General features: G+C 38.0%; 2 protein-coding genes across 4 annotated transcripts in view; one reads left to right on the plus strand and one right to left on the minus strand.

Annotated features, from left to right (window-relative positions):
• FXR1 (FMR1 autosomal homolog 1) overlaps window positions 1-15,221 on the plus strand; it is a 36,630-nt gene extending 21,409 nt beyond the window's left edge. Inside the window, 13 exon segments of the mRNA XM_032226063.1 lie at window positions 615-708; window positions 1,443-1,559; window positions 1,683-1,853; window positions 2,683-2,761; window positions 3,100-3,209; window positions 4,569-4,655; window positions 5,419-5,626; window positions 8,375-8,399; window positions 8,401-8,576; window positions 10,032-10,232; window positions 10,967-11,047; window positions 13,134-13,225; window positions 13,998-15,221. Coding sequence (XP_032081954.1) covers window positions 615-708; window positions 1,443-1,559; window positions 1,683-1,853; window positions 2,683-2,761; window positions 3,100-3,209; window positions 4,569-4,655; window positions 5,419-5,626; window positions 8,375-8,399; window positions 8,401-8,576; window positions 10,032-10,232; window positions 10,967-11,047; window positions 13,134-13,225; window positions 13,998-14,168 — 1,612 coding nt within the window. The 3' untranslated portion in view covers window positions 14,169-15,221.
• On the minus strand, window positions 5,832-26,323 carry DNAJC19 (DnaJ heat shock protein family (Hsp40) member C19). 3 transcript variants are annotated; one of them, XM_032226062.1, is made up of 7 exons: window positions 26,243-26,323; window positions 21,428-21,479; window positions 19,761-19,834; window positions 19,278-19,354; window positions 18,166-18,236; window positions 16,695-16,785; window positions 5,832-6,490 (listed from the first exon to the last, which is right to left on the minus strand). In XM_032226062.1, the coding sequence occupies exons 1-6, from the start codon at window positions 26,243-26,245 to the stop codon at window positions 16,739-16,741; spliced, it is 324 nt and encodes a 107-aa protein (XP_032081953.1). In that variant the 5' UTR covers window positions 26,246-26,323; the 3' UTR covers window positions 5,832-6,490; window positions 16,695-16,738. The 3 variants fall into 3 exon arrangements, with proteins under 3 accessions (XP_032081953.1, XP_032081952.1, XP_032081951.1); XM_032226061.1 differs by lacking the exon at window positions 5,832-6,490 and adding an exon at window positions 14,146-14,309; XM_032226060.1 differs by lacking the exons at window positions 5,832-6,490; window positions 16,695-16,785 and adding an exon at window positions 17,115-17,773 and having other exon boundaries at window positions 26,243-26,322.
• Window positions 26,324-27,617: the final 1,294 nt, after the last annotated feature.

Genomic DNA, 27,617 nt, shown 5'->3' on the forward strand with positions numbered 1-27,617 from the left:
AGCAGTGTGACTTCTCAAGCAGCCAGGTGGCAAGCAAAAGCTGAAACTCAATACAGTAATCTTGTCTCTTTCCAGCTGGAAAGACCAATCACAGTCATGTGATTCCCCACTTAGCAACTGCTTTTCGTTAGCTGCAGTGTTGCCAATCCCAATTAGGGTCGTTGAGTGAGGACTACCTGTATGCTCATGCAAATTATCTCAGTGTACATACATCCGAAATGTGAAACTTTGATTTAGCAGAACTTAATGCAGTGGATCTCAGATGCAGCAGATGGAATTCTTCCTGCTTTTACATCGTTTGTATAAAAACATCTTGATTCTAATTTGTATAGTAATGTTCCTTCAAATGATGTACAGTCTGATTTAATGGACAATTGGGAGTAATTGGTCTGTTAAATCAATGTTTCACCTTGTAATGTTTTGTTTGGTTGTGTATTATTCTTTTGGCAATGTGGTATAAGTTTTCAGTTCTTTTCTCAATAAAAGCAAATGAGCTTTTTAAAAGTTGTTTTTGGCTGTGCCTTAAGAGATTTTTTCAGTATTTTCAATTTTTCCAATTTCATGTCTTATTGGTCACCTTTCAAAGCAAATTAATTCATACATTAATTTTCTAGGTGTGCTAATGAAAGCGCTCACAAGGATTTTAAGAAAGCTGTAGGAGCCTGCAGAATTTTTTTCCAGGCTGAAGCAGCTCAATTAATAGTTCTGGTAAGATAAAGTTTCTTCCTTTTTTTTTTACCCTATCAGTGAGCAAGTCATTTTTATGTTAACTTTTATGTTACCAATTTGATACTTTGGGTCTGGCTTGTATAGAGGATTAAAAGATATTACTATACCTTTCCACTGGTGAAAAGAAAACATTCTTTAGAAAATGCAGACTGAAGAGTTGCAAATAGGATCTCATGCAAGCTATAATCCAAGCTGTACTATTTGGGCCTGGTAACCTTTGCCTATTGGATCAAACAACAACCTGGAACCTATAGCAAAGGTTTTTGTATTATTTGGTGTCACTTTGATTGCCACAGCTGTTGCATCTGAATCTGGCTTTATGCTAAAAGCATATCAAGCTGCATTGAGTAAGTAGATCAGCAGACCCTGCTTGCCCACAAATAACAATATGGATTTCACCGCCCTAATAAACTAATAAAAACAAATATTTCAGTTTTAAATAGAAAAGAAAAACACTTAGCATATCAATTTATTTGTTCTCTTAACTTCCACGTATTCTAAATTAGATATGAATCAGAGGTAGGTAAATTGTTTGTGGAGATTCTCAGTTATCCAGGTTGTGGTTGTCTCAAAGGTGCTTTTTTCAAAGGAAAAACAAAGTCCAGTTGCCTTTTTGAAAAAACGCCTTTGGGACAATGGTAGGTGAAATAATTGGGTTTTTTTTAATTCATCACCTGTAAAATGAAGATCCTTACACATTGTTTTTCTTTCAGTCTGCCAGTGAGGCAACAGTAAAAAGAGTGGGCATACTCAGCGACATGCATTTGCGTAGCATTCGAACCAAGTTAATGCTCATGTCAAGAAATGAAGAAGCAACAAAGCATTTAGAAGTGAGTGGGTCTCAGCTGGTTTTCTCACACCTTTTAATTATGCTTCTGATTTAGTCACTGAAACGGTGTTCATGCTTGAAGTTTTTATGAAGAATAAACTTTTTTTTTTACCTTTTTCCCCAGTGCACAAAACAGCTTGCAGCGGCATTTCATGAAGAATTTGTTGTCAGAGAAGACTTAATGGGACTTGCAATAGGAACACATGGCAGTAATATACAGCAAGCCAGGAAAGTGCCAGGCGTTACTGCAATTGAACTTGAAGAAGATACTGGAACTTTCAGGATCTATGGAGAGGTAAAAGAGAACACAGAAAGATCATATTTTCAAGTTGGGAAACTCTGACTTCTTTGGGCTTAAGTCTGGAGCCAGGATGGCGAACCTATGGCACGCGTGCCACAGGTGGCACACGGAGTCATTGTCAGGGCATGTGAGGCGTTGCCCTGTCAGCCTTTTTTTGAGGCCATTTTTTGCCCTACCCAGGCTCCAGAGGCTTTATAGGAGCCTGGGGAGGACAAAAGCAGCCTCCTCCCCTCCCCCCCGGACCCCGCCCCCCGGAGGCTTCAGGCGGTTCCCTGAAGCCTCTGGAGCGCAAAAAACGACCCTATGGGCAAACCGGAACTTCAGGAACGGACTTCTGCTTTGCTCGTAGGATCGGTTTAAGCCCTCCGGAGGCTTCAGGGACCTTCAGGAGGCTTCCCTGAAGCCTCCGGAGGACTAAAAACGACCCTACGAGCAAACCAGAAATCACTTCTGGTTTGTCCGTAGGGCCGTTTTTTTGTCCTCCGGAGCCTTTGGGAAGCTTTAAAATTTTAAATGGGTGACAAAATAGCTATCATAATGTTGAGGTTCAGATAAAAACATTTACTTAAATGGTTGTGTAAAAGTGCATGCACCAATTTGCAAATGTATATAGTAGTTTGGAGATAAAGTCCCATAATCCCATAGTGTTTAAGCACCTGTTTGATAGCCATCATTTTTAATTTGCCAGATACAAATACTTGCATTTTCTCATTGCAAAAGAGAGTATGTGTAGTTTCCCCCCCTCATTTTATATGGAAATAGTTGTTCCCTAAAAGTGTTTTAACTTTTAATGTTTAATGCATTCTGTTCTATTTATTACCAGAGTGCTGAGGCAGTGAAAAAAGCTAGAAGCTATTTGGAATTTGTGGAAGACTTTATTCAGGTTCCTAGGAGTCTTGTAGGTATGTAATAATACTAACATTTTAACACTAGCAGGGAAAAGTTTCAACATAAAAATCTTTTCCCCATCTTTTCTCTCCCCCCCCCTTTCACACGGACACTCCCTGCCAATCTATTTCAATCTAACCTAATGGCAATAATATTTATATTTTGAGGGCGCAGCAAAGCCTAATGGGAAAGTGGAAATTACCCTTATCCTTCTTTCAGTCATAAAAGTAGTTCCAGCATCAGCCTTAAATTATTATAAATATTTTTTTTAATTGTTTTTCTTGTTGGCGGTTTACTTGAGACCAAATTCCTAATGATAACTCACAACTTCAGTATCTTTTATTTGTTAAAGGGAAAGTAATTGGCAAAAATGGCAAAGTTATTCAAGAGATTGTGGACAAGTCTGGAGTTGTTCGAGTGAGAATTGAAGGAGACAACGAGAACAAACTACCCAGAGAAGATGTACGATTTTAACTTCTTTTTTTCCTCTTTCCTTGGCAATGAACGTCCTATGGGTAGGGTAGAAATTAAAGGGGGATATGAGGATTTGTTTGTGGAATAATGGTGGAAAGGGTGTGCTGTTCATGCCATATGAGTCGCGGTTGGTCAGTGGTTAGAATCCAGTACTGCAAGCTGCTTCTGCTGACTGCTGTTCGATTCTCACTGGCTCAAGGTTGACTCAGCCTTCCATCCTTCCGAGGTCGGTAAAATGAGGGCCCAGATTGTTGGGGGCAATAGGCTGCCTCTGTAAACCTCTTAGAGAGGGCTGTAAAGCACTGTGAAGCGGTATATAAGTCTAAGGGTTATTGCTATCTTGAGCTCCTGGGAAAAAAGGCTGCATAGGGAGTCCTCAATTTATGACCACAATTGAGCCCAAACTGTGTTGCTAAGCAAAACATTTGTTAAGGAAGTTTTGTCCCATTTTATGACCTTAGTTGCCACAATCGTTACAGTAAGTGAATCATTGCAGTTGTTCAGTTAGTAACAAGATTAAGGGAATCTGGCTTCCCCATTAACTTTGTTTCTCAGAAGATTGCAAAAGCTGATCACATGTCCTTTGGAACCCTGCAATTGTCATAAATATGAGTCAGTTGCCAAGCAGCTGAATTTTGATCATGTGACCCCAGGGATACCACAAAGATCATAAGTGCAAAAAACAGTCATAATTCACTTTTTTCAGTTCTGTTGTAATTTTCAACAGTCACTAAATCAACTGTCCTTAAGTCGAGGATTGCCTGTACATAAATCTAACTGATGTCTGTATGACCTCTGTCTTGTAACATCCAAGTAACTTCAACAATAAGCCAGCATCTCTGGCAGAGTTCAAATGTTCCTCACTAATTAGAGACACAACCTTGACATTAGCTTATTCTTGATCAAATGATTGTATCAATCAATTATGGCTTATGCTCCCTATATGTTGGCCATAAACTAGCTAATTCTTTTAAAATTTGGTTTCAAAAGTCAAAATCTTGGTTCTGTTATCTTTAAGGTTTTCTACAGATTTTATAACTCCAAGCCAATCAGTTTAGCCTCTCTTGAGAATTCAGGTTAAGCTTGTTTGTACAATATAAACAAAACAAATCTAACAACTTACGCCTGGCAAAAAAAAAAACCAACCCCCCAACCATTTCATACTAGAATATTGTTGAGACTGCTCTGGAATCAATCCTAAATAAGACATACACATATAGTTACATGGTAGCTTTAGTTAAAATAGTGTTTGATTTTGTCTGTGTGTCCAGGCACGCATATACAGTTGCAAGAATTATATGTGATTTAGTTTATATATATATTGAAAAACATATTTTATCTTTATAGGGAATGGTTCCATTTGTGTTTGTGGGTACTAAAGAAAGCATAGGGAATGTCCAAGTACTTCTTGAATACCATATTGCCTACTTAAAGGTAAGCATTGCTTGATGTAATTTTCAGATTTAGTTTGCAATCCACTCTTACCTATTGAGGGTCCATTAAATGAATGTGATTTGCTGCTGCAGAGCTAGCAATCAGGATTGATTTCTAATTATTTTCACTTACATCTACCTTATCTTGAAGGTGATCATTCTGCTTTTTTCTTATGTCTTCCAGTACATTTTTAGATCAACCTTGTTATATTCCCATCATTGTTGTTCTTATTATTCATTTTTATGTACCTTTCTAATCTTATACCGTATTCTTCAGCCCCTGTCTAAAAACCCTGATTGTTTCCAGCCTAATCACTATTTTTTTCATTTTATAATTTCATAACTATAGACTCCACAGTAGTTTTAACCCCAAGGATTTTTATTCTGGTATTTTAAAACAGTTGATTTGAACAAATGTAGCCCAATACTTAGGTAACATCTTATACCAACACATGTTGGGAATTGGTCCTCGATGTGAAAAAACAGATTGCTACAAGTAAAAATTATGAAACATTTGAAAGAAATGTATACCGAACTATCTAACACTTATTAGGGTATTTCCAGTGAATCATGTCTTGTTGGTACTCATTGACATTTAAGCAATCAGAAGCTCTTTGACCCTGTAATTCCGTGAATGTAATTATTTGTTAGCGTAGTTAGAAGCTTGCTTATTCTTTTCTAAAGTGAAGAGTGCATAAGAAAATAAATTGGGGAACAATAACAATACGTAGCTTAGTTTATATTTAATGCAACTCTCAATTCAGGAGGTAGAACAACTACGGATGGAAAGGCTCCAGATTGATGAGCAGTTACGTCAAATTGGCATGGGTTTTAGACCTTCATCTACCAGAGGCCCTGAGAAGGAAAAGGGTTATATCACTGATGAAAGCAACCCTTCGTCTGTACAAGGCTCAAGATCCTATAGTGGAAGAGGCAGAGGCCGGAGAGGGCCCAATTACACCTCTGGATATGGTAAGTGTGTTTAAAGATAAGCTATGAAAATTTGCTTTGCTCCTCTTGTCCTTAATAGAGAATATAACAAGGGCATTGTGCCTTTTTACCAACATATATAGCATGATATACGTGCATTGTGTATGGGTAGATACATACTTTCTTTTGTGAACAGGTCACAAAATTCCTTTTTTAATACAGGCTCACGGCAAAAAATGATACTAAACATTATCTAAAATATTTATTTTTCAGAGTTTTTGAGTATCAAAATTATCAATATGGATTTCAGGAAAATATCTATTGTTTCTTACAGCTTAATTCAAGCTTTTTATATTAAGTTGGACATCAAGTTAGTATCGATTCTTAGCAATCACATAGACCAGGGGTGTCAAACTATTTCATTGAGGGCTGCATCAGGGTTGTGTTTCACCGCTGGGGGGGGGGGGGGGGCAGCGGCGGCGTGGCCACATGTGGTCCTCCTGAGTTCTGTTGTCGCTGACAGAAGCAGCCAGACCTTCGCTGTTTCCATGGTGGCCCCACAGGCCAGATCTAAATACCTTGCAGGCCGTATCCGGCCCCTGGGCCTTGAGTTTGACATCCCTGACATAGACTGACCTAGATGATCTATCTCCAGTGTGGTCCATTGTATTTGAGTGCATCCAGCTTGCTGATTGTCTTTTTTCTTCTCTTTCTTTCCATCTTTCTTGGAATTATAGACTTCTGAAGAGAATTGGGTTTTTGCATAGAAGTCTGATTAATTATTATTTCAATGAGAACTCTGAATTGACTTGTTCTGCGATCTATTCATTGGTTTTCTAGGCTGTCGGGGGTATTTTCAAGGGTTTTCCCCAAAAGTTGAAAAGCTTCAATACTCTTTCTGTCCAACTTTAGTTCGATAGAAAAACAAAAAATATAAACCATTGTCTGCACAGTTTATAATTTGGAATTAAATTTTTGGTAACTATGTTAGCTGTGTTATATAATCAACAAATATACCTCTAAATAATACAAATATTGGTAATTCCTCTTTCGTAGATTATTGATTTATATTGAATAGATCATACTTAATTTGCTAAGAGAAGTTATAAATAACAGGTTTCCTTAATAACTGAACACCATAGACTGTTCATAACACAAAACCCAAAGTACTGGAATGTGGATACATAAGTCAATGTCTTCAATCTTGAATAATAAACCCAATTACCGTTTTTCCCCCAAAATATGACATGTCCTGAAAATAAGGCCATGCCACATTATTTGAGTGGACAAAATTGTAACCCCTTCCCCGAAAATAAACCCCCTGGACAACCACCACTCCTCCGCCCAGGCATAGCGCCGCTCACCGACCTAGCAGTATCCCGAAGGAGCCAAGCTGCAGGAACAAGGTGGAGGGCAAAGGCTCGGGTTGCTTGGTGCTGAGTCTTCCAGCAGTTGCCGCTCTGGGAATAGACTCTACAGTTGTACGCTCTGGGAGTACGCTCTGCCGGCAGCCAGCCCACAACCATAGAGTGTACTCCCAGAGCGGCAACTGCTGAAAGACTCGGCATCCTACCTCCGTGCTTTGGAAGCCGCAGAAAAAGCCATGTGGCGGCAGCAGCGGAGATGCCCTGAGTCTGCAGGGAAAGTTAGGCAAAGGCATAATGAGCCTGGTAGTCGTGCAAGCAGGGAGCGGCAAAGCGACTCAAGCAGCCCCCTTATCCGGCCATGCACAGACCCATTCACTGACCTAGGGGCATTCCAAAGGCACCAAGCCGCGGGAGCCGGAGGGTGGCAAACAGGCGCTCATGCGGCTTGGCGATATCCATAGGTCAGTGAATGGTGCTGTGCCCAGCTGGAAAGGGAGGTTGCCGGGCGGCTGCTTGTAAGCATGGTCACCTCATGGCTGCTGCTGCGGCAGTGCAACACAGCCGTTCGGGAGCCCGCTCGCAAGAGAGCAGCTGCCCAGCAACCCCAAAACAATAAGCCCTCCCCTGATAATCAAGCCCAAGCCATATTTTGTGGGTGAAAAGAAAATAAGACCCTGTCTTATTTTTGGGGAAACACGGTACGTAAATGAATCCCCATTGTCATGAAGCTATCGGGAATGGTAGTTTGGTCTGAAAATTTCTAATGGATCTTGGAACTATGATTAATGAACAATTTTGCTTGGGTTTTCTTGTTTTCTGCATACATTTCAGGAAAAAAGTGCAAGTTTGGAAGCAGAAATATAATGAATAATGATCACTGCTTCATTATCTCAAAATATGTATTGTGCATGACAGAAAATGAAATTTTACCAAATCAGGGCACCTTTTATTAAAAGTGATATCGCTCCCCTGTTTCGCCCATCCAGACTACATCATCATCTGCTGTAGAACACATGGCTCTTATGTGATTCTTTGTGGGTTTTGTTTTGGGAGCATTTTTCCCACTAACAGTATCACATAGTTAACAAACAGCTAGGACTCATTCCTTAAAAGCAGTAGACTTTAAAATATGTTGGCTCTTAACTGTCTTCATATACTTTTGATCTCTCTTAGCATCAGCTGTTTTCTAATTTGGATCTCGTCTAATACATCTAGTCTACCTTTTGGATTAAGTTCCACCAACTACAATAAGTGTCCTGATATTAGATATATTTGCAAATAGTAATTTCCTCCTTAAAAACCAGTAAATCCAAATGCCTGTTAGAGTTTGGTATTTCTTTGTGCCTTTGAAATGATTCAGATCCTTATAAATATTTTGCTGATTCATGCTTGTATTCTTTTGGTTCCCATTTTCTTCCTAAAGGAACAAATTCTGAGCTATCTAATCCCTGAGACAGAATCAGAAAGAAAAGACGAACTGAGTGATTGGTCACTAGCAGGGGATGAAGATAGGGAGGTCCTACACCAGCGCGACAGCCGAAGACGCCCACCAGGAGGAAGACGTAGTGTTTCTGGGGGTCGGGGCCGAGGTGGACCGCGAGGTGGGAAGTCATCTATCAGTTCTGGTATGGAGAACACGTTTCAAATTTATACCAGAAAGTTCTACTGCTATCATTTTCAAATTCATTATCTCAATTCACAAAGTAATTAGATGTAAATAATTCTTTAGAGGGCTCCACATTTTTCATCTCAGCCAAACAGGATAGGTTGCTAAATAGTGGTGGTGGGGGCCATGTTGACGTCACTGGTGTTGGGCCATGGGATTCTCTAATCCGGAAGGCCAAATTCAGATTGCAAGGTCTACTGCTGCATAACACGAAAAGCAATAGCAGAAAAGCTTTTAAATTAATCCCTGGGGAAAATCAGATCGATCCTGAGCACCTTCTGATCTGATTTGGAAAGTTGTAGGTATTTCAGAAAATATTCTAAGAGATAAGGACAATGTTGCAAGCGGGTTAATAGAGTCATTAATCGGGGTTATTAGCTATTTGCTAAGCAACCAGTCATAGTCAAGAACTACTTGTGGTAGGACCGAGTTTTAAGAGGAACCTAGATGAGCGTGCTGGTTAAAAAAAAAAGCTTGAAACATTCAGTGTTATTTCTGAGTTGGGGGTAACATGCTCCCAGCAAACAACCGGGAATTTCTGTACCTGCTTCAAGCATGCCAGAGTACTTTCTCAATTGCCATAAGAAGATGGGCCTTGGCCTTGATTCACTGAGGTTATTAAATTTTGAATTTTGAATGCTTTTGTGTTGCCATTTTATTTTTTCTCATCCAATGGACTGTTGGAAAGAAATTATATAAAGGGGTTCAAAGTCCTTTATAGTCTCTCAGTGGGATGACTCTGAAAACTTAACCAAACAGGACCAAAGCTAATATTGTGAGACAATTGAGGAAAGGAAATATCAAGTTTGAAAATAGACTGGGGCTGTGGAGAATAACACTCCAAGAAAATTTCCCGTCATTGGGAGACAGTTGGGCAGCTGCTTTAGGATATTATCCATTTCTGTATTCAAAGAAATGTCTCCTGCTCACAAACCCTAAGTTGAAGCAGCCTGCTTGTATTTTCCAATATCTCATAAATATCTCATATAAACACTGGAAAGAATTCCAGTAGCTATGATGTGCTTATTCTTCCTCTTTATTTCTATCCTAATTTGAAGAATGCCAGAAAGAGACAGAAATTTATGTCTATTTACCTGAGAAGATGAATAAAAAACAAATTGCCTCTGGGATTTTCTGGAGGATGGAATTAAAGCAATGGCCTTGATGTTTACAACCTCCAAAGCCATCTACTCTGTAGCTTTGTTTCCCTTTCAAGAGCAATATTCTCAAGTTCTCAAGAACGTTTCAGATTTTTCCTACGTTGCTTGCCATATTAGTATGCGTGTTTGGGATTAGATTACTTTGTACTTGGCTACCCTCGTAACATTTTGTTTAAAATGGTAGATGAAAACAACACAAATTTATGTGCCACTTCTGGCCTTTGTGGGGTTTTTTTTCCCTGTCATTACTTTAGTGCTGAAAGATCCAGACAGCAATCCTTATAGCTTACTGGATAACACAGAGTCTGATCAGACTGCAGATACTGATGCAAGCGAATCGCATCACACCACGAACCGACGCAGGCGATCTCGCAGACGGAGGACTGATGAAGATGCTTCCTTAATGGATGGCATGACAGAATCTGACACGGCGTCAGTTAATGAAAATGGCTTAGGTATGTAAATCACTTGTAACAAAACCGAAGAGGTTCATACCCATAAACTTGTATAATTGTAATGTGCTATTACAGTCAATTACTCTACATTTCATCGTCACCACTCTAATTGTAATTTAATATAATGTTAACTGTTTGCATAATTAAAGATGTTACTTCCATGTAACCAGAATATTTGAGGCTATGTTCTTATAATTGCATTAAAATCCTCCTGGTTTGAACCGATTTTACACCACCGTGTTAGAAAAGAGAGCATTTGTTCCAAATCTCAACAAGCAAGTATCCATTTTGTACCTACCATGAAATGTAAAGTTGATTTAGTCTTGAAGATTTTAAAATCCCATTTAGAATAAATAAATGTAAACGTAACATCCATTTTATCTTTGGTAGGGCCCGAGTGATTTTGTTGCTTAAATTTGCGGAACTAACAATTAAAAATAATTGAAGTCAGTAGGACTTCTTTGGGGGTAAGTGTGTCTCAGCATTAACTGCCATTTTGTGATAATAGTTTATGCAAAGTTCATCAAGGAGAAACATTTCTAATAAGACGGGGAAATGATTCCTTGAACCAGTGTTTTATCTTTTGGTATCAACATAAATTAATGCCAATTTAAACATGGTCTTATACTGTTGCTCCTCCACTTGGAAGTGTGAAATAGGGCTTTTTCTTTCTGCTTTGTGCTGAGAAAAAAACCATCTGTAAAATGGTTCATGCCTCAACTTTGCAATTGCAGATGATAGAGAAAAAAAACCCCAGCGACGCAACCGTAGTCGCAGGCGTCGCTTCAGGGGTCAGGCAGAAGATAGACAGCCAGGTAACTTAAGTGGAAAGGTGGCCCACCTCAGGTCACAAGCATGAAGGAATGCTCCATGTCTGTTTGTGTACCTCTGAAGCGTGTGAAGTGCCTTTGTAAATAATAATTACTTAATAACTAAGACTACAAGCTGAGAAATTACTAGTTACTCATCTTCCAGTAACTAACATTAGTGTCTTATAAACTGGTCATGCTCCCAGTGTAAGCATCATTAAAATGGAATGATTTGTAGATGTCAGAATGGAAATATATGCCATAATGAAAGCAACACTGCTCGGTGAGGCTCATTTCTGGCAACTACTTGTTAGTAGGAATGTTGGCCAGCTTATTAGTGCTGCAATAAAACATGAAGTGACTTGCATGGCATTTGCCTGTCTCATATTTTGAATCAATATGATAAGCATTTCAAGGACAACAGAAATTGCACAACTGCTGTAAAGCAAAAAATAGTTGCATGTTCTGTCTGCCATTGTGGTTTGATGCATCTTTAAATATGTACTAACATCTTAAAAGTGCAGATTTTAGTTTCCAGAAAAATCCATGTTTGTTGCATTTGTAAACATCTTGCATTTGCTAAACAAGTTCCAGAATATTAGCGTGTCCTCTTTCTGTAGAGTTCAAAGGCTTATGAACAGTTGAGTACAATTAAAAATGAAAGGAAATGGATTTCACACCACAAAATGCTATAGAATAATAGACACATGATATTGATCAGTTAACCACAAAAATCCTTTGATGGATAATTAAAAATTGCTTTCTCAATTTGCTTCTGATTGTTTCACTTTAATTCTGGAGAACTGCAGTATGACTTCACTGGAGAAATAGTAATCAGAAATATTGCACCCGTAGGGATCCTTAGCAAATTAAGGCAGTATGTTTTTTGATCAATTAATCTTAAATTCTGAGAGGGATGACAGCCACCGCTGGGAAGTATTTTCAGATATGCTGCACAATTTTGGCCATATGGTGAATTTCTTTATTCGTTACACCGTGTTCATCACGCAGAAATCATTTTAATACTTCTTCCCCCAATTCTTTTCCAATAAACTATATTGGAAAATATAGTTGCTATATGGAGTCAAAAGGAAACAATGAGCCAAAGTACTTCCTGACCTAAGAATACTTTTCTCCAAAAGAAAAGCATTTACTATTTTAAGATTTGTATCAATATTCTGCCTTCAATTGTTTCTATCAATCACTTAAGGTGCTGAGGTTGGCTCCAACCTGCCCGACGTTCTGCCAGAGACCTGACTCCACCAATTGGCTTGGGGCTCCAATGGGGAGGGGGTGGCTGATAAATAACAGATCCCGCCTCCCCCCAAAAACTTATCCTGTTCCCTCCTTCCAATCTTTTAGTGAGGGTTGAGTATATTTTTATAGTATATTTGTATTGTATAGGATTTGTAGTGTTTTATCCTTTTAACATTGTAAGTGACCCAGTTACCCTATGGTAAGTTGAATGGCCAATAAATTAAATAAACGTGTGATCTTCCTCCTTCTATTTTCCTCACAACAACCCTGTGAGGTGGGTTGGGCTAAAAGAGGGATTGGCCAAACCCAGCTGGCTTTCATGGCTAAGGTGGGATATTAATACCCCTTCAATTTTTTATATTTCTCACTTCAGAAAAATGTGCCTAAATCGAAGAACATCCTCAAAAAATATGGACTCTGTATCCATCTGCCTCAAGTCTCTCACAAGTTTGGATTAAAGCATGTTTTTAAAAAATCATTTCCCAGGTTTCTTTTCAAAATCTGGACCATCTTTCAAATCTTCAGTACCTTTAAATATACCTTCCCCCCCCCCCCCCCGAAAATCGTAGAGTTGTCCTTTGATAATAAGGCAAAAATATTTTAAACTGACAAAAAAAACAAAAACAGGTCAATATAGATTTAATTTAAATTAGCTGCATGAAACTTCAGGATTAACCATTAGGTCTTTCTTATTTTGGAGGGCTTCAAAAGATGACTGAATTTGTATAATATGCCTTGGAACGTAAAAGGATAAACATGATTTATCCTTTTGGATTGTTAACCAAGAGTTGGATGTTTCCTAAACGTAAAAGCCTGAAAATCTCTTTCCTCACAGTTACAGTTGCTGATTATATATCAAGAGCAGAATCTCAGAGTAGACAAAGAAACCTCCCAAAGGAAACACTGGGTAAAAACAAGAAGGAAACGGTAAGAAACAATAAAAGTAACAAACTAATACTAGCTAGAGGGGGCACAGTGGCTCAGTAGTTTAGAAGCCGAGCTTGTCAGCTGGAAAACCAGCAGCCTGGGTTCAGGACATGACAAAGTGAGCTTGTAAATAAATAGCTACCACTTTGGTGGGAAGGTAATAGTGTTCCGTGTTTTTTTTCCATACATTCTGTGTTGCGGTATGATGTCATGCTGGAAAAGTCTTTGGACAATGCTGGCTGGTTCCCTTGGCTAACAAAGTTGGACACGACTGGATAGGGAAAACTTTTATCTATACATAATACCTATTTATGAATTTACTTCAAAGATTATGTAACCTACATCTCTCTAGGTGCTGAAAAAAGTTTGCCAATTTGGAGGGCTCTATGAAAATAGGAAAATTATATGTTACAAATTTATTAGCCAATTTAGACAACTTCTGTTAAGAATACCTTGCCCTAATCACATTCTCCAGCTTTCTAAGAATGGCCGCCTAAGGCAAGAATGTAGCTTATGTCTAGAGATAATTACCTACCTTGTTCATTTGACAGTTTTCAACTGGATTTTAGGAATGATTTAAATAAATAGGTATACAGATAACTGGGTGTAACATCCACTATTACACGTAAAATGTTCATCTAATCATCTTTCTAAAATTAATACCTTCTGTGGATTTTCTTAAGTCTAAAATTGGAGTGGGGGTGTATTAATTATGCTGTAATGATTGGCAGTTCTCTCGTCACCGAGTCTTATTTTTTTCCCCGTTTAAAAGGTGAAAGATGTGATTGAAGAGGTTGGCCTTTCTGAAAAAGCGGTAAATGGCCCGGCAGTGGTTTCTGGGACTGAATCTTCCAAGCAGCAACATAGTCCTGAAGAAAAGCCTAGTACTATACAAGAAGACGGAAATAAACAGGAAGAAGCTGTGTTGAATGGTGTTTCATAAACAAGAGTTCCTAGTTTACAGTTCTTTTACATTACATTTTACAATAGTGCTTGTATAAGCTTGCCAAAGATAGAATATGGATTGCGAATCTTGACATCGCACTTTCAGTTCCTCCATTTTGGAAAACAACAGGGAGGGATCCTGAAAAAAAATCCAATGTTGAACATACTTTGACACCTACTGTGTTATAAATATCATCAGATGTGCCTTGAGAATAGTATATGTAACATTTAAATAAAAACAAATTGCTGGCTATAGGAAACGTTATTTTGTTTTCAAAATATGACAGATGTGTGGGGGGAAATCCCTAACATAACCTACTTTATGAAAGCATTAGCTGCTTTTATTACATTTTTAATAATATGCAACCACTTCTTCACCTGAGGGAAAACTAGAAAAAAAAATGCAGTCTAAAATATTTTGCACTGAATTGTAATTTCTCCATTAGTTTAGTCTGGAAACTGGTCTGTTTTAATACATTTTTTAAATGCTGTATGTAGTGGGGGAAAACTGCAGACCACTGGAATACATTTATTAAATTCTCAATCTGCAGGGATATTGGGTGACATTGGCAGTGACTGTTCTACATTGAGGCTTTGTTTGATTTATTTATTAAACTGTACAGTATTTAAAAATCAAACATAGCTTTAGTTAAAACACTTAATTCTGAATTAGTCATGTCCATTAAGATAACCAGAACTACTGAAAAGATCAATTTCCAGAAAGTTTATTCTGTATAAACTACATATGTTAGTCCTTAGAGTATTTTTATTTTTGGTTGTTTGATGTGCAATATGTTTTTGTATGCTGGTAGAAAAATAAACCTTGATCTTCCATTGGTTGATCCTTAAACATTTGCTAGTTATTAATTTGTTATACAAGGGTTGGACACAAGTTCTCATGGAGGCATTGCCTTTGAATGAAAGAGTATATTAATGTCATTTTCTGAAAGGTTTTTGTAGCTGGCAACATTGTTCCTCATTTAACTTGCAGATCTAAACGTCTTTCCTTTTTACTGGTTATTGCATAGAAACCAGTAATAGGACAATTTAGGGGGAAATGGTAAAATTCAATTCACAAATGGATTCTCTCCCCAATTTAAAATTTGACCCTAAAATCCTGGCATTCTAATTAGATATCCCATATCATTTTATCTCAAGAGCAAGTCTGACTTCATCGCTGATGTAGCACACATAATGCATTGCTTTTGGGGAGGGAAATCATCTTTTTTCAAGGAGACAAAATTAGAACTAAGTCCTAGAACCATGCCTCTCCCCTGGAGATTAAGAAAAGTTTAGCTTTTGGATCATACTTATTCCTTAGCATTCCCTATAGCTGCCTTGCAGTTTCTGCAATATTCTTGTCAATGCCACTGTAATTTCAAAAGCCTGCTCATTGCCATCTGGGATACTACTACTGCTGCTGCTGCTGCTACTACTACTACTACTACTACTACTACTTCTCATTGTCTTTATTTTATTCATGGTTGTTGATTTTTTTTGTCCTTTGTAAGAATTGGTGTATCCTGCCCATGACCCCTGATGTGGTTTTTTTTTAAATCCAAAGTATTTAATGTTTATACCATGCAGAAAACTGGTGACAATTATTCTGGAAAGGGAGAGTTCACTTATGCTAACAAATTTGTGAAACATTTCTTCTTATTTAAAATCACTATAATATCTCCTAGATTTCTTCAGGGTAAGGATGTCAACTTCTTTTAACACTTCCTTCTAGAGTTTGGACTCTTATCTTCTGTCTTATCATTTAATTCTGCTTCAATACGTTCTGCCAACTTCCTTCTTAATGTCTCAACTATAAATGGTCTCTATTTCAAATGTAACTTGGTTGAAATACTATGCTTGCAACAGTGGGTTTTTAAGATTCCTAGTAACATTTTATTGGAAAAATGATTATATTTCTATTAGCACAATCTGCTAGTGATCCATTAAGATAACTACTTTGAATTGCCACCTTTCTGCTACCTTAAAATTATGGAGGTTCTCACCTAGCCACCCACCACCAAGCTGGAAAGGTTGGGGACCACTGGTTTAGTGTGTTATCCTTTGATCTTATGTGTAATATTCTTCCATTCTCCTAATGGTTGCCATGTCTCTCTCCCATTTTCATGTGCTCTTTCACATAACTATTGTCTTCTTCCACCCTTCCTAAATTACTGGAGATAGTTTGTTCACGTTTTCTGTAGTTGTATTTCTTCCTATATATTTCTTCCTATTGTCCAGGTAGGCAAATACAATATCCATACTACAAGTGACAGGAACATGGTACCAGGAAAAAGTCAAAATTGCTCCAGATGGCCTGTTTTACATTGCTTCCTAAATTTCTCCAGATCCCTTTGGGAAGAAATCTATAATTTCCAGTATTTATTTATGACTGTTGATGCTGTGTCTTGAATTCTGCCTAAAATATAGAATATAATAATATAATCCTCTCTAGATAAATCTGCCATTTCCAAGAACTTCGTACCCTTCCCTAAAGTCCCACATAAAAATTCCCCAAACTACTCACTCAAATGTAGAATTCCAAGAGCTTCTTGCTCTAATTAGATTCAATTATGGACCAAGCAACTCCAGTTGATCTGGGTAACAAATTAGGCAACCTCCAAGATAAAAGAAAAGTGAAAAAAAGCATACAGGTTCCAGAATAGGTTGAGCAACATGCTTTGTAACATAAATTGAACAGAGTTTTAGAAGCCACAAAAATCAATTAAAAAGCCGTAGAACTCTTTTTTTTCCTCTACATTTAAAGGGGGGGAAATTCTACCTTACATTTAAGACAGAGAGGAAAGAACATTATTCACCACGCTTAATACTTGGATTTTTTAAATCTATGACAATTTCAAGCCTAGTTCTTTCCCATTTTAATCATCTTCAAATATTCACAAAGGCAGGAGCCATTATTTAGAAATAAATCTAAGCTTTTCTTAGTATGAAGAATTGAAAACTCGTTTTAAATGCTTATATTAGAAAGTTGGAGACTACCAACTTGGTTCTCGCTCATGAATGGCTGTTTAACCAGCGGGAAGATATAGACCAGCTTACGAGAGCAACTGTACTATAACAACACTTTCTTATGCACATATAAAGAAATACTGTACGAATTTTATTGCTCAGCAATCATGGTAATAAAAATCATTTTTGAAGAATACTGCACCATAATTCTATGATAAAATAATACAGCTGTTCTCAGCTGAGAAATAAATTACTTCAAAATATTATTAAACCCCACAGGTGTTTTCAGCAGAATCTTGGATGTTCATATTTATCCTGCTAATTTTTTAATCTAAAATGATAACTCTGAATTTCAGATTACTATCTGATTAATGGGTTCTGTACAAAGCTTGCACTTCATTAGAAGTGCATCAGAAGTTGTAGTTGACATTAATTTCTGAAAATAACCAGAGAGAAGGATGTGCCCTACATCAAAACGATTTCCTTTTGGCATGTATGACAGCTTCATTTGTCTTTGGGCTATTTTGAAAATATATTCTAATTGTTAAAAGTCAGTGATGAGTTCTCATTTCTTAGCTTGATTTTCCAGTAAATCCTTAGCTTCATTAATTTTGGCTGCAACATAGGGAGACCCACCTGGTAAAGAGGAAAATATGGTTGTCATGTTCACAAGACAGAAATTATTCCATTATTCTGGTAAATGAAATAAATGTGATCAATGAACTGAATATTCAAAATAATAAAACATTTTAGTCATTTCAATAATCAAATGGTCCACATACAAAAACACTTAACTACATCAGCAGTGGTAATGAAACAATAGCTTGCCAGGCTATAGAATTTTATCAGAAAATTCTAGTTTTCCCCTCGTGTGCACGGACAACTTTCAAATAAAAAAATAGGAAAACAGAACTCAAAATCTCTAAATTCAATTCTTAAAATGTTCCCATGCAGCCCTATAGGAGAGTCTCATTTTACATGAGTCAAGTGAAGACAGCCATTTAACATATTAACATTTTTTGATTTACCTTTATCAGGATGATTCAAAAGCATGATTCTTCTGTGAGCTTCTCTGATTTTTGCTTTGTTCGCTGTAGGACTAACAGTTTATTTTTTAATTAGATAATTTATAACTAGGAAAAATATCAAAAAACACCCAGATTATTATTAAAAACACCAGATTACTGCATCTATGGCAGTTCACTACCTCATTTCACAATATGACTATTAGGAGGATATTTTGAATTTTACAGTTTGCTTAACATACGTATTTGCAAGCTGCATGTTATATTTTTGTGATAATCCAGCAACAAACACAAATGGCTTATTATGATTGTTTTGCAATTATGCATACAAATAAACTTATTCCCTCCCTCCCCCATTGTCTTATTAGGATAGTAAAAAAAACAGACCCCTCATTACAACACCCAGTTATTGAACTTCTTTGCTTAATTGGCTGAGTGAGGTTTAAATGTGACAAATCTGTTTGCTTGATAAAACAGCATTCAAAATTTTATAGAGCTGTGGTGATGTAGTGGGTTAGAATACTGTATTATAGGCTAAGTCTGCCTACTCCCAGGAGTTTGATCCTGACCAGATCAAAGTTGATTCAGCTTTCCATATCTTTCTGAGGTCGATAAAATGAGGACCCTGATTGTTGGGAGGAAATATGCTGACACTCTAAGCAGTTTACAGAGTCAGCATGTTGCCCCTAACAATCTGGGGGTCCTCATTTTATTAACCTCAAAAGGATGGAAGGCTGAGTCAACCTTGAGCTGGTCAGTCTCAAACTACTAACAGTCGGCAGAATTAGCCTGCAATACTGCATTCTTACCACTCTATCACCATGGCTCTAAATTATATAAGTCTAAAAGCTACCTCTGTTGTAGAGTGATCTGAAAATTTTGCATCCACCCTATGTCCATTCAATATCTTGGAGACCTTGTCATTAACAATACTGAACATAAAATTGGCTGTTATGTTCTGATCAGAGTTACAGCCTGTATGATGTAAAAAGATTACCATAAGCTTTTTACTATTCAAATCATAGCTACAAAAATTACGCTACCTAACATGTTTCCCATTCTTTTCTTAGGCACTTTTTCCTGGAAAATATTGTGATTTTTAATTTTAATTTTACCTCACTCCTAATATTAAGGCAGCTTCCCGCTTGTTCATTTTGCTTTCGAATCCACCTCTGTAATAACCACTGAAGGCCTGAAAATAAAATATTGTTATTATGAAAGCATTATGCAATGCTACCAATAAGAAATTAAAGATGCACATCACTCAATTGTGGCAAATAGAAAAAAATACATCAATTACATACAACATTGCCAAGAAGTAGAAGAGGCGACACAATTTATTTCTTTTAATGTCCCACATGGCTTAGTTCATTATTACCAACTAATCCATTTTTTTCCTAGCATTGAGACAAAAATATTTCTACAAAACTCAGCAATTATTTTTAATTAATTTGCACACCGTAATAAGCATAAGGCTTATAACGGGCAAATTTGGGATCTCATATTCCTATGCATTGAACTGTTTCTCTCTCATGTCCCATGGTAAGCAAAGATGATGATATTGCTGCAAAAGAATATTGAGTTAAAAACAAACTCACCGTTTTTGGCAGAGATTGCAGTGTTTGCTTTACTTGTGGTTCCATTTGCTTTATTACTTGCAGCGCATAGCGACCTCAAAAGAAAGAAAAGATTCAATTTCAGTTATTTAGTGTGAGATTTGCAGAACTTGTAGAGGCAACTAGACAATCCCAGGCCAAAATGGACAAAATCTAATGTTTCCACGGAAGCTTCCTACTATTGCAATAGGCTGAATAGAGTGTAAACAGAGGTCCAGTACTTCCTATTCCACTGAAAAGATTAAATTTATTTTCCCCACACACAGCACTCAGGCTACTAAATTCCAGGAAGGGCTGTATACACCACTCTCAAAATTGTTTTTCCCTCTGCCTTGCACAGTTCAAATTCTATTTTAAAGAATCCAGTACCATTTACTGATGCAATTTTTAAAAAGGCAATATATTTTAAGAATTTTGCAAAGTCAACTAAGTAATCTAAATTAAGGATTACTTACAAGGGTACTAAACAGCACATCCCTTAAAGAACCATTTATATTAGGTATGGGGCAGCAGAAACGAAAGTGCAAGGCAGATGCTCTTTAACTATGGTGTTCCTTTCTTTCAGAAAATCAAATTTCAAGTAAGTTACACATACAAAGACAGCTGTGGCATTGTAATGAGAGAATAATACATGTGCGATTGACTGAAACACCTAACCTAGGGAAGTGTGCAGGGTGAGGGAACATCAGTTTAAAAAGTTATCTTGAAAGAGAGACAAAAGTCAGTGGGATGAGTGAAATTTCACTAACGTTACTAATGCTTTTAGCATTATCAAGTTTTGTCATTGCCCATAGCTTTCATGGTAGATACTTTATAAATGGACTGTCCTCTTCATAATGGTCATTTTGCAATAACCTTGTGGTACTTTGTCAGCATTCCAATATGACTACCCCAAAGAATGGAAAGCCCCATAACCTGGGGATCAGCTTCCTCTGATGCGATAAATTCTGAGAGTATACCATCTTTTCATATAGAATACAAGCACAGGTAGTGGACCTGAGGATTCATCCTCTCTTTTGAAGCTTGTCAATTTATTGTAGATGCAATAAATTGAAGTCCGTGTTGACTAATTTCTGTCATTTAAGTAATTCCCTAAACTAGAGCACTTAGTTGATATCTCTCACCCTGGTGAAGGTGTTAACGTATTTTAAATCATTTTGGTCCAAACTTCAAATTTCCATGTGCAAGCCATAGGCAGAATTATGTCCAATAATACAGATGCAATTCAAACAGATTGTCATACAGAGCCAATTTACAAATTACATTAAGCCGTAATGTAGTATGGCTATGTGAACCATGCTTAACAAATGTTGAGTCAGTCAATAAACTATGGTTAGCAAGTCAATGTTTTCCACGATATGTGAGCCTACATTTATGATATCTATTTTAAACTTAAAAGCATCAAATCCGGCATCACAATAACAAATGTGATATGAAATTAAATGTATCAAATAATTAGCAATATTTGGCAAACAAATCTGCCACTGAAACCATCTACAAGAACCACTGTCTTTCTGTTTATTAAACCATCCAACATAGTCTTGTAGACAGATGTCTATGCTTCTAAACACTAGACTGTAATACTACTGTTCATTATAGGGTACATATTTAACACAAGCAGAAATAAAACAAGTTTTCCAAGAACAAACCTGCATAACCAGCTGCAGCTATTGTCAGGCCAACTACTATCATAGTACCAGCCTAAAAGAAAGCAAAAAATGAATAAATAAAATATTAACTTAGGAACATTTTGCTTGTATACTATCAGTGAAAAGATTTTTTGAATATATACCAAATATCTAAGACAGAAATTGCTTAAACATTATACAGGTCTTCAGTTGACAATTTTCAATTCCATGCATTTGAAATAATACTGAACTTACTCTGTGTGTGTATGTGTCTGAGAAAGGGAGGATGATTAGGGAAGTCATCTTGAAACTTAGATTTATATGGCTAGTGAAACATGAATATTGTACTTTTCTTTTAAAACTAGGACACAAAACATTTTTGGATTTGTTTATGCCTTCTTGACGAACAGAGATATTCTATAATTCAGAAGCTTGTATTATCCCAATTTCAAATCTTATATAGGTACTGTAATGAATAACTTCACCAATGGTACTTTACTTTGTCTCTTCTACCAACCCTTTGGAACAAATCTTGGGTGTATGTAGGTATTGCAAACATAACTGAGAGCTAGAAATCAATTTAATTGTTCTGAAATAACTGCATATGTATAAGAAATTCAGCTCTTAAAAGTTCTCAGAAATCTTAAGAGGTATTTTTATTCCAGCTGGATACAATAGTATTTAAAAAATAAACAAAATATTGTCCCCAGGAAGTTTTTTTTTAATTTTTCATCACAATATACATTTAAATTTCAAATATCTCTATTCATGAATTAAGATACTCATGAGTAGTTAAGAATATATTTTCTAGGGTTCTCTTCAGTGTGAATGTGCATGTGTATGATTTTATATTCTCTTTTCCAAAATAATTATACCAGTAAGCATTTGCAGATTAACAGAGTTGGAAGGGATCTTGTAGGTCATCTAGTCCAACCCCAAGCAGGAGGACCATACACATTTCTGACAAATGGCAGTCCAATCTCTTCTTGAAAGTGTCCATAAGCTCTCAAACTTCTGAAGGCAAGCTGTTCCATTGGGTTGATTGTTCTCTTGTCAGAAAATGTATCCTTATTTCTAAATTGACAATTTCAAGTCATAAATGTTCCACAGGTGGTTTTTCATTTAAATTTAGGCAGTCTCATGGGAAATACTTATTTCTCATGCAAATTAATAAGCTTTATTTGAAGTTATATCAGAAATGAGATAAGCAACGTTCCTAAGATTACATCATCATAGTTTTTTATCAAGTATTATAACACAACGGAAAACAGCTTTCATGCAGCTACTCAAAGGTCCTAAATAGAAAATAATTTTATATCTAAAATTTAGTAGGATGAAGTTCCAGTATATTATTTCAATATATTTAATTTATGTAGTGTCTAGTTCTTTTCAGTGAGGGTAAAATATAATAACTGGGAGCTGTGCAAATTCAATCAGTTTGGGGCTTTTTAATTGTGCCTCTTAAAAGATTGTAGCTTGTATCTCGAGAATATTGCAACTCTATTGCATCTAGCAGATGGTACACTTCAATTTTATTTAATATATTTTAAATATATAAGCCACTTTTTCAAGATCAGTTTCTCCAAAATTGTCAAGCCAACCTCCCTCAGCAACAAGAAAGAAACCACTTAACTCCATTTTGTAGAATTAAGAGTACCTTTAATGGTTATGAAAGATAGCAGCTAAGCAAAGCAAGATCTGAGGCAAAAGCCCACGGAAATCATAGATATCAATATGTGACCCAACCCCTCCCACTGGTAACCCCATCCCTAGTCCAATCTGCAAATCCCTCAGGTGTCATATGAGTTCTATCTTCAAAAAGCATCATCAGGGTGGTATGCAGGACAGTTAGCCTTGGGGGGCCCAATCACTATCTCCAGTATGCGCAGTAGATGGCGGAGAACAAATCTCCCTTTTCACAATCTTTCCTGTACTTAAACTTCCCTTCCCAAATACCATGCCTCCCCCGCCCTGTTTCAATGGCGAGCCGAAAGCAAGTAGCGAAACAGAGGCTGACATAAATATTTAAAAATAGTAAAAATCAATATCCAATTATAAAGGAACTCTGGTATTTAAATAATTTTAAATAATCACTTTAAGTAAATGTAAGGTTTAATATTTATCAGCAACAAATATAGCTTTAAAAAAATGAAAGGCAAAGAGAAAAATGCATTTGAATGACCTTTTAAATGCTGCCAGAGATGGTGCTATCCGTCCCTCTCTTGAATGATCGGAGGTAGTGGCCCTAGTATGGCCTGCTAACCTTTGCAGGAGTTTATATAGTGGTTTGGGCAAGTATTGCTTCCAAAGAATCAGGTCAATCGCTTCCCTAACTACTCTCTGCCTACTTAGCTAATGAGCCTATCTAGGTTAGGTGATAAATGAAGCCACCTAAAGATCATATATTGGGCCATCCCTAACCAACATGCCCAGACTAAAGCTAGGATAAGCAGGGAAGCATTTTGAACAACAAGTAGTCCGGTTGTCTTGACTCAACTCTGACAACTCTATCTGGATGACTGAGAACCTTCGACACAGTAAACTGTGAAATGAACTAAGTTTTATTTAATAGCCCAGCAGATGGCAGCACCTAGCTGACCTTGACTAGGTTCTGAAAAATTAGTTAAGGTTTAACCTGGTTAGTGTTTCAGTTATGGCTACAAAATTCAGACAGTCATCAGATTAAAAGACAGCAAAGAGATATAGAAAACTCTCTTTACCCTCTGAAGCAACCAGATTTTGCAGCACAGATTTGGTATTCTTACTTTGGAGTCCACCCCAAGGAAAAACAGACTATGAAGTAGACTAGGAAATTGGGGAAAACATTCCTATAAGGATATGAAGAATCTAAAGGAAAAAACCCTTTTAATATAGTGACCTATTAAGCCACAGAAAACCCTGTACAGACAACCATACATCTGAAGGTGAGATAGGGAGAACGTTACTGATTTAACCACAACTGCAGTGCTGTGGAAACTTTAACAGAGATTGAAGGAGAAGTAGTGGATGGATACTGAATTTCTCTTCTTTAATTTTTAAGTTGCCCAAGTCTTTTGATGAACAGTAAAAACTTTAAGAATGATTTGTCATTGCATTATTTTAGACTACGGCCAAGAAAACTACAGAGGTGAGGACAGCCATGTTTAAGTTTATCACTGCTGGAGAGAGGGCTTAATTTCAGCAATGAATAAATTCCACACTTCAGGTTCTACCAAAGATTGCTCCAGCCATAGTATTACGGTATTTAGTAATGATATTGGCAGAGCAAAACTAATCTATTCCGTAATCTATAACATTGGAATGGACAGACAAAACCTTATTTGTAAGGGAAGAAGGTCCCACAAAGCTGAGCTCTATATACCTTACTTCATAGAAAAGGAGTATATCCAAATGCTTCTTCCAGGCAGCCTGAATGGGTAATTTAGAAGAAAATGGTGCTGCAGGTACCTATGAAGTTTAGATCTCCCTTAGGCATGAAAGCCAACTAGATAACATTGGTCCAATCACCAGGAGACTGTGAGTTCTAGTCTCAGCCAATGAAAGCCAGCTAGGTAACATTGGGCCAATCACCAGGACTGAGTTCTAGTCTCATCTCGTAGCAAATGAAAGCCAGCTGGTGGACTTTGGGCCATCCACCAGAAGGACTGTGAGTTGCTAATCTCACCTTGGCTAAGAAAAACCAGCTCGATGCACTTTTGGGCCAAGTCGCCATGGGAGACTGTGAGTTCTAGTCTCATCTTAGTCAATGAAAGCCAGCTGGGTGACTTGGGCCAGTTGCTCTCCCTCAGCCCATCCCACTTTACAGGTTGTGGTGGGGAGCATAGAAGGAAGGAAGGAGTATTACCTATATTAACTATGTTGAGTTTGATCAAAACATACAAAAAGGCAGGATAAACCGCGTCCAAACTTGATTGCAGAAAATAAAACTTTAGCAACAGTGTGTGTCAATGCCTGGAATGCTCTACCTGACTCTGTTGTTACATCCCCCCAAACCCCCATAATTTTAACCTAAGACTGTCTACTGTCGACCTCACCCCTTTCCTAAGCGGTCTGTAAGGGGCATGCATAAGCGCACCAGTGGGCCTTCTGTCCTTGTCCTACTGTCCCCCATTTATCCGACTCATTTCCTGTGTTCAATACGATAAATGTATACATATACTGTTGTCTTGACAAACTAAAGAAAATAAAATCACCAATTTACACCACCTCCCTGGGGCTAAAGATCAGCCAAAACTGATCAGGGATATAACAAAAGCAGGCCAGGATATTCTCCCTACTCAAAATCATGGGCAATAAAGTGGTGAAACAGCCCTGCCATTCCTCAGGGAACAGCCCCACCCCCCAAGGAACTCCAACCAATGATTCCTCAGTTATCTCCGTTTAAGTTCTGCTCTGAGGAGAACATTCACAGTGACGGCCTAAAATAGGGGGTCCCAAACTTGGCAACTTAAGACTTGTGGACTTCAACTCCCAGAATTCAGTTGACCTCTATAAGTCTTAAAGTTGCCAAATTTGAAGACCTCTGACCTAAAAGGAGGCCGAAACCACCGTGCAAAAATCTTTCCTGGCTTTTTGAGGGGAACTGGCTGTTGAACAACTGGGGGTTCAGGGCTCCACCCCCCCCCCCCTCAGGCAAAGCAAAACCCCTCTGGAAAAGGTTGTTTCCCGTCCTGCGCCTCTACCCTCATCCTGGGACTACAACCCCCAGGATTCCGGCTATATCACGACCGCGCCCGGGATTCCCAGCCGGCCGCCACAGACAAGCCAGGTTAAGGGAAGGTTAAGGTCCCATCCGCCGCCGGTAAAGTAGGGTGGGTGGGCGGTCAGGTCACTCACCATGCCTGCCGCGCTCCTTCACACGCCCCGGGGAAGGGAACCAAAAAAAAGGCGGGAAAACCCTAACCCGCGGCCCTGCCTCGCAAAAGAGGCTCGGCGCCCCTCAGAAGCCCTGCCGTAAGCCGAGGGAGGACCTGTCGTAAAAGCGCCCCGCGCGCTCTTCCGCCTCTCGGACCCGCCCCTCCGGCAGGCTCCGCCCACCCAGGCGCGGAATTCAAAGAGAGAGCGCGCGCGTTCGGGCTCTTCGCCCTCCCTCCTCCTCCCCTCCCCGGGAGGCGCTTGCAGTGAGAAGGAGCCGCAGCTCAGCTGGATCTCGCTTTGTCCCAGGTTTCCCCTCCTCATCTCCTGCTTTCCCTCACCTTCCCTCCCCCCCCTCCGCCCAGCCCCAATATATGGGAATGGTCTCATCTACTCATGTATGCATTCGAAACAGACGGTGATGTTTCTCTGGGTCGTATATGTGGGTTTATGCTTAATGGTTATTTTTAGAGAGCAGAAATGCAACGGCATTTCATTTAATGTACGCTGATTAGTTTACATTTAAAGTGACAATGAAGTTCTATTCTTCTATTTCATTCCATTCCATTCCTCTATCCTATCTTATCCCATCCCATGCCAATTTTCCATTCCTATCCTATCCTATTTTTAATTCCTATCCCATCGCATCCTAATTTTCCATTCCATTCCTATTTTATCGTATCCTATCCTATTTTTGTTCCTATCCCACCCCATCGAATTTCCATTCCATTCCTATCTTATCCTATTTTTTATTCCTATCCCATCACATCCTATTTTCCATTCCTATCCTATCCTATTTTTTTATTCCTATTCCTATCGCAACCCATTCCATTTTTCCATTCCTCACCTATCCTATCCTATTTCTATTCCTATTCCTACCACATCCCATCCCAATTTCCCATTCCTATCCTATCCTATTTTTATTCCTATCCCATCCCATACTAATTTCCATTCCTATCCTATCGTATCCTATCCTATTTTTTTATTCCTATCCCATCCCATCCCAATTTTCCATTCCTATCCTATCCTATTTTTATTCCTATCCCATCCCATCCTAATTTCCTATCCTATCGTATCCTATCCTATTTTCTATTCCTATTCCTATCCCATCCCATCCTAATTTTCCATTCCTGTCCTATCTTATCCTATTTTCTATTCCTATCCCATCCCATCCCAATTTTCCATCCCTATCCTATCCTGTCCTATTGTATTTTCTATCCCATCCCATCCCAATTTTTCATTCCTATCCTATCCTAAGCTATCCTATCCCATTTTCTACTCCTATTCCTATCCCATCCCAATTTTCCATTCCTGTCCTATTCTATTTTCTATTCCCATCCCATCCCATCCTAATTTT

This window comes from Thamnophis elegans, chromosome 10 (assembly GCF_009769535.1).
Source record: "Thamnophis elegans isolate rThaEle1 chromosome 10, rThaEle1.pri, whole genome shotgun sequence".
Lineage (NCBI taxonomy): Eukaryota > Metazoa > Chordata > Lepidosauria > Squamata > Colubridae > Thamnophis > Thamnophis elegans.

Bases quoted from the DNA above. Each gene is read 5' to 3' on its own strand.
- DNAJC19 (XM_032226060.1), bottom strand. The intron at 19,835-21,427 runs GTTTGTTCTTGG...CTTTCTTTTGAG, and splicing joins AGCTGCAGCTGGTTATGCAG to GTCGCTATGCGCTGCAAGTA. The intron at 17,774-18,165 runs GTAAATCAAAAA...CCTCTTTACCAG, and splicing joins TTTGAATCATCCTGATAAAG to GTGGGTCTCCCTATGTTGCA.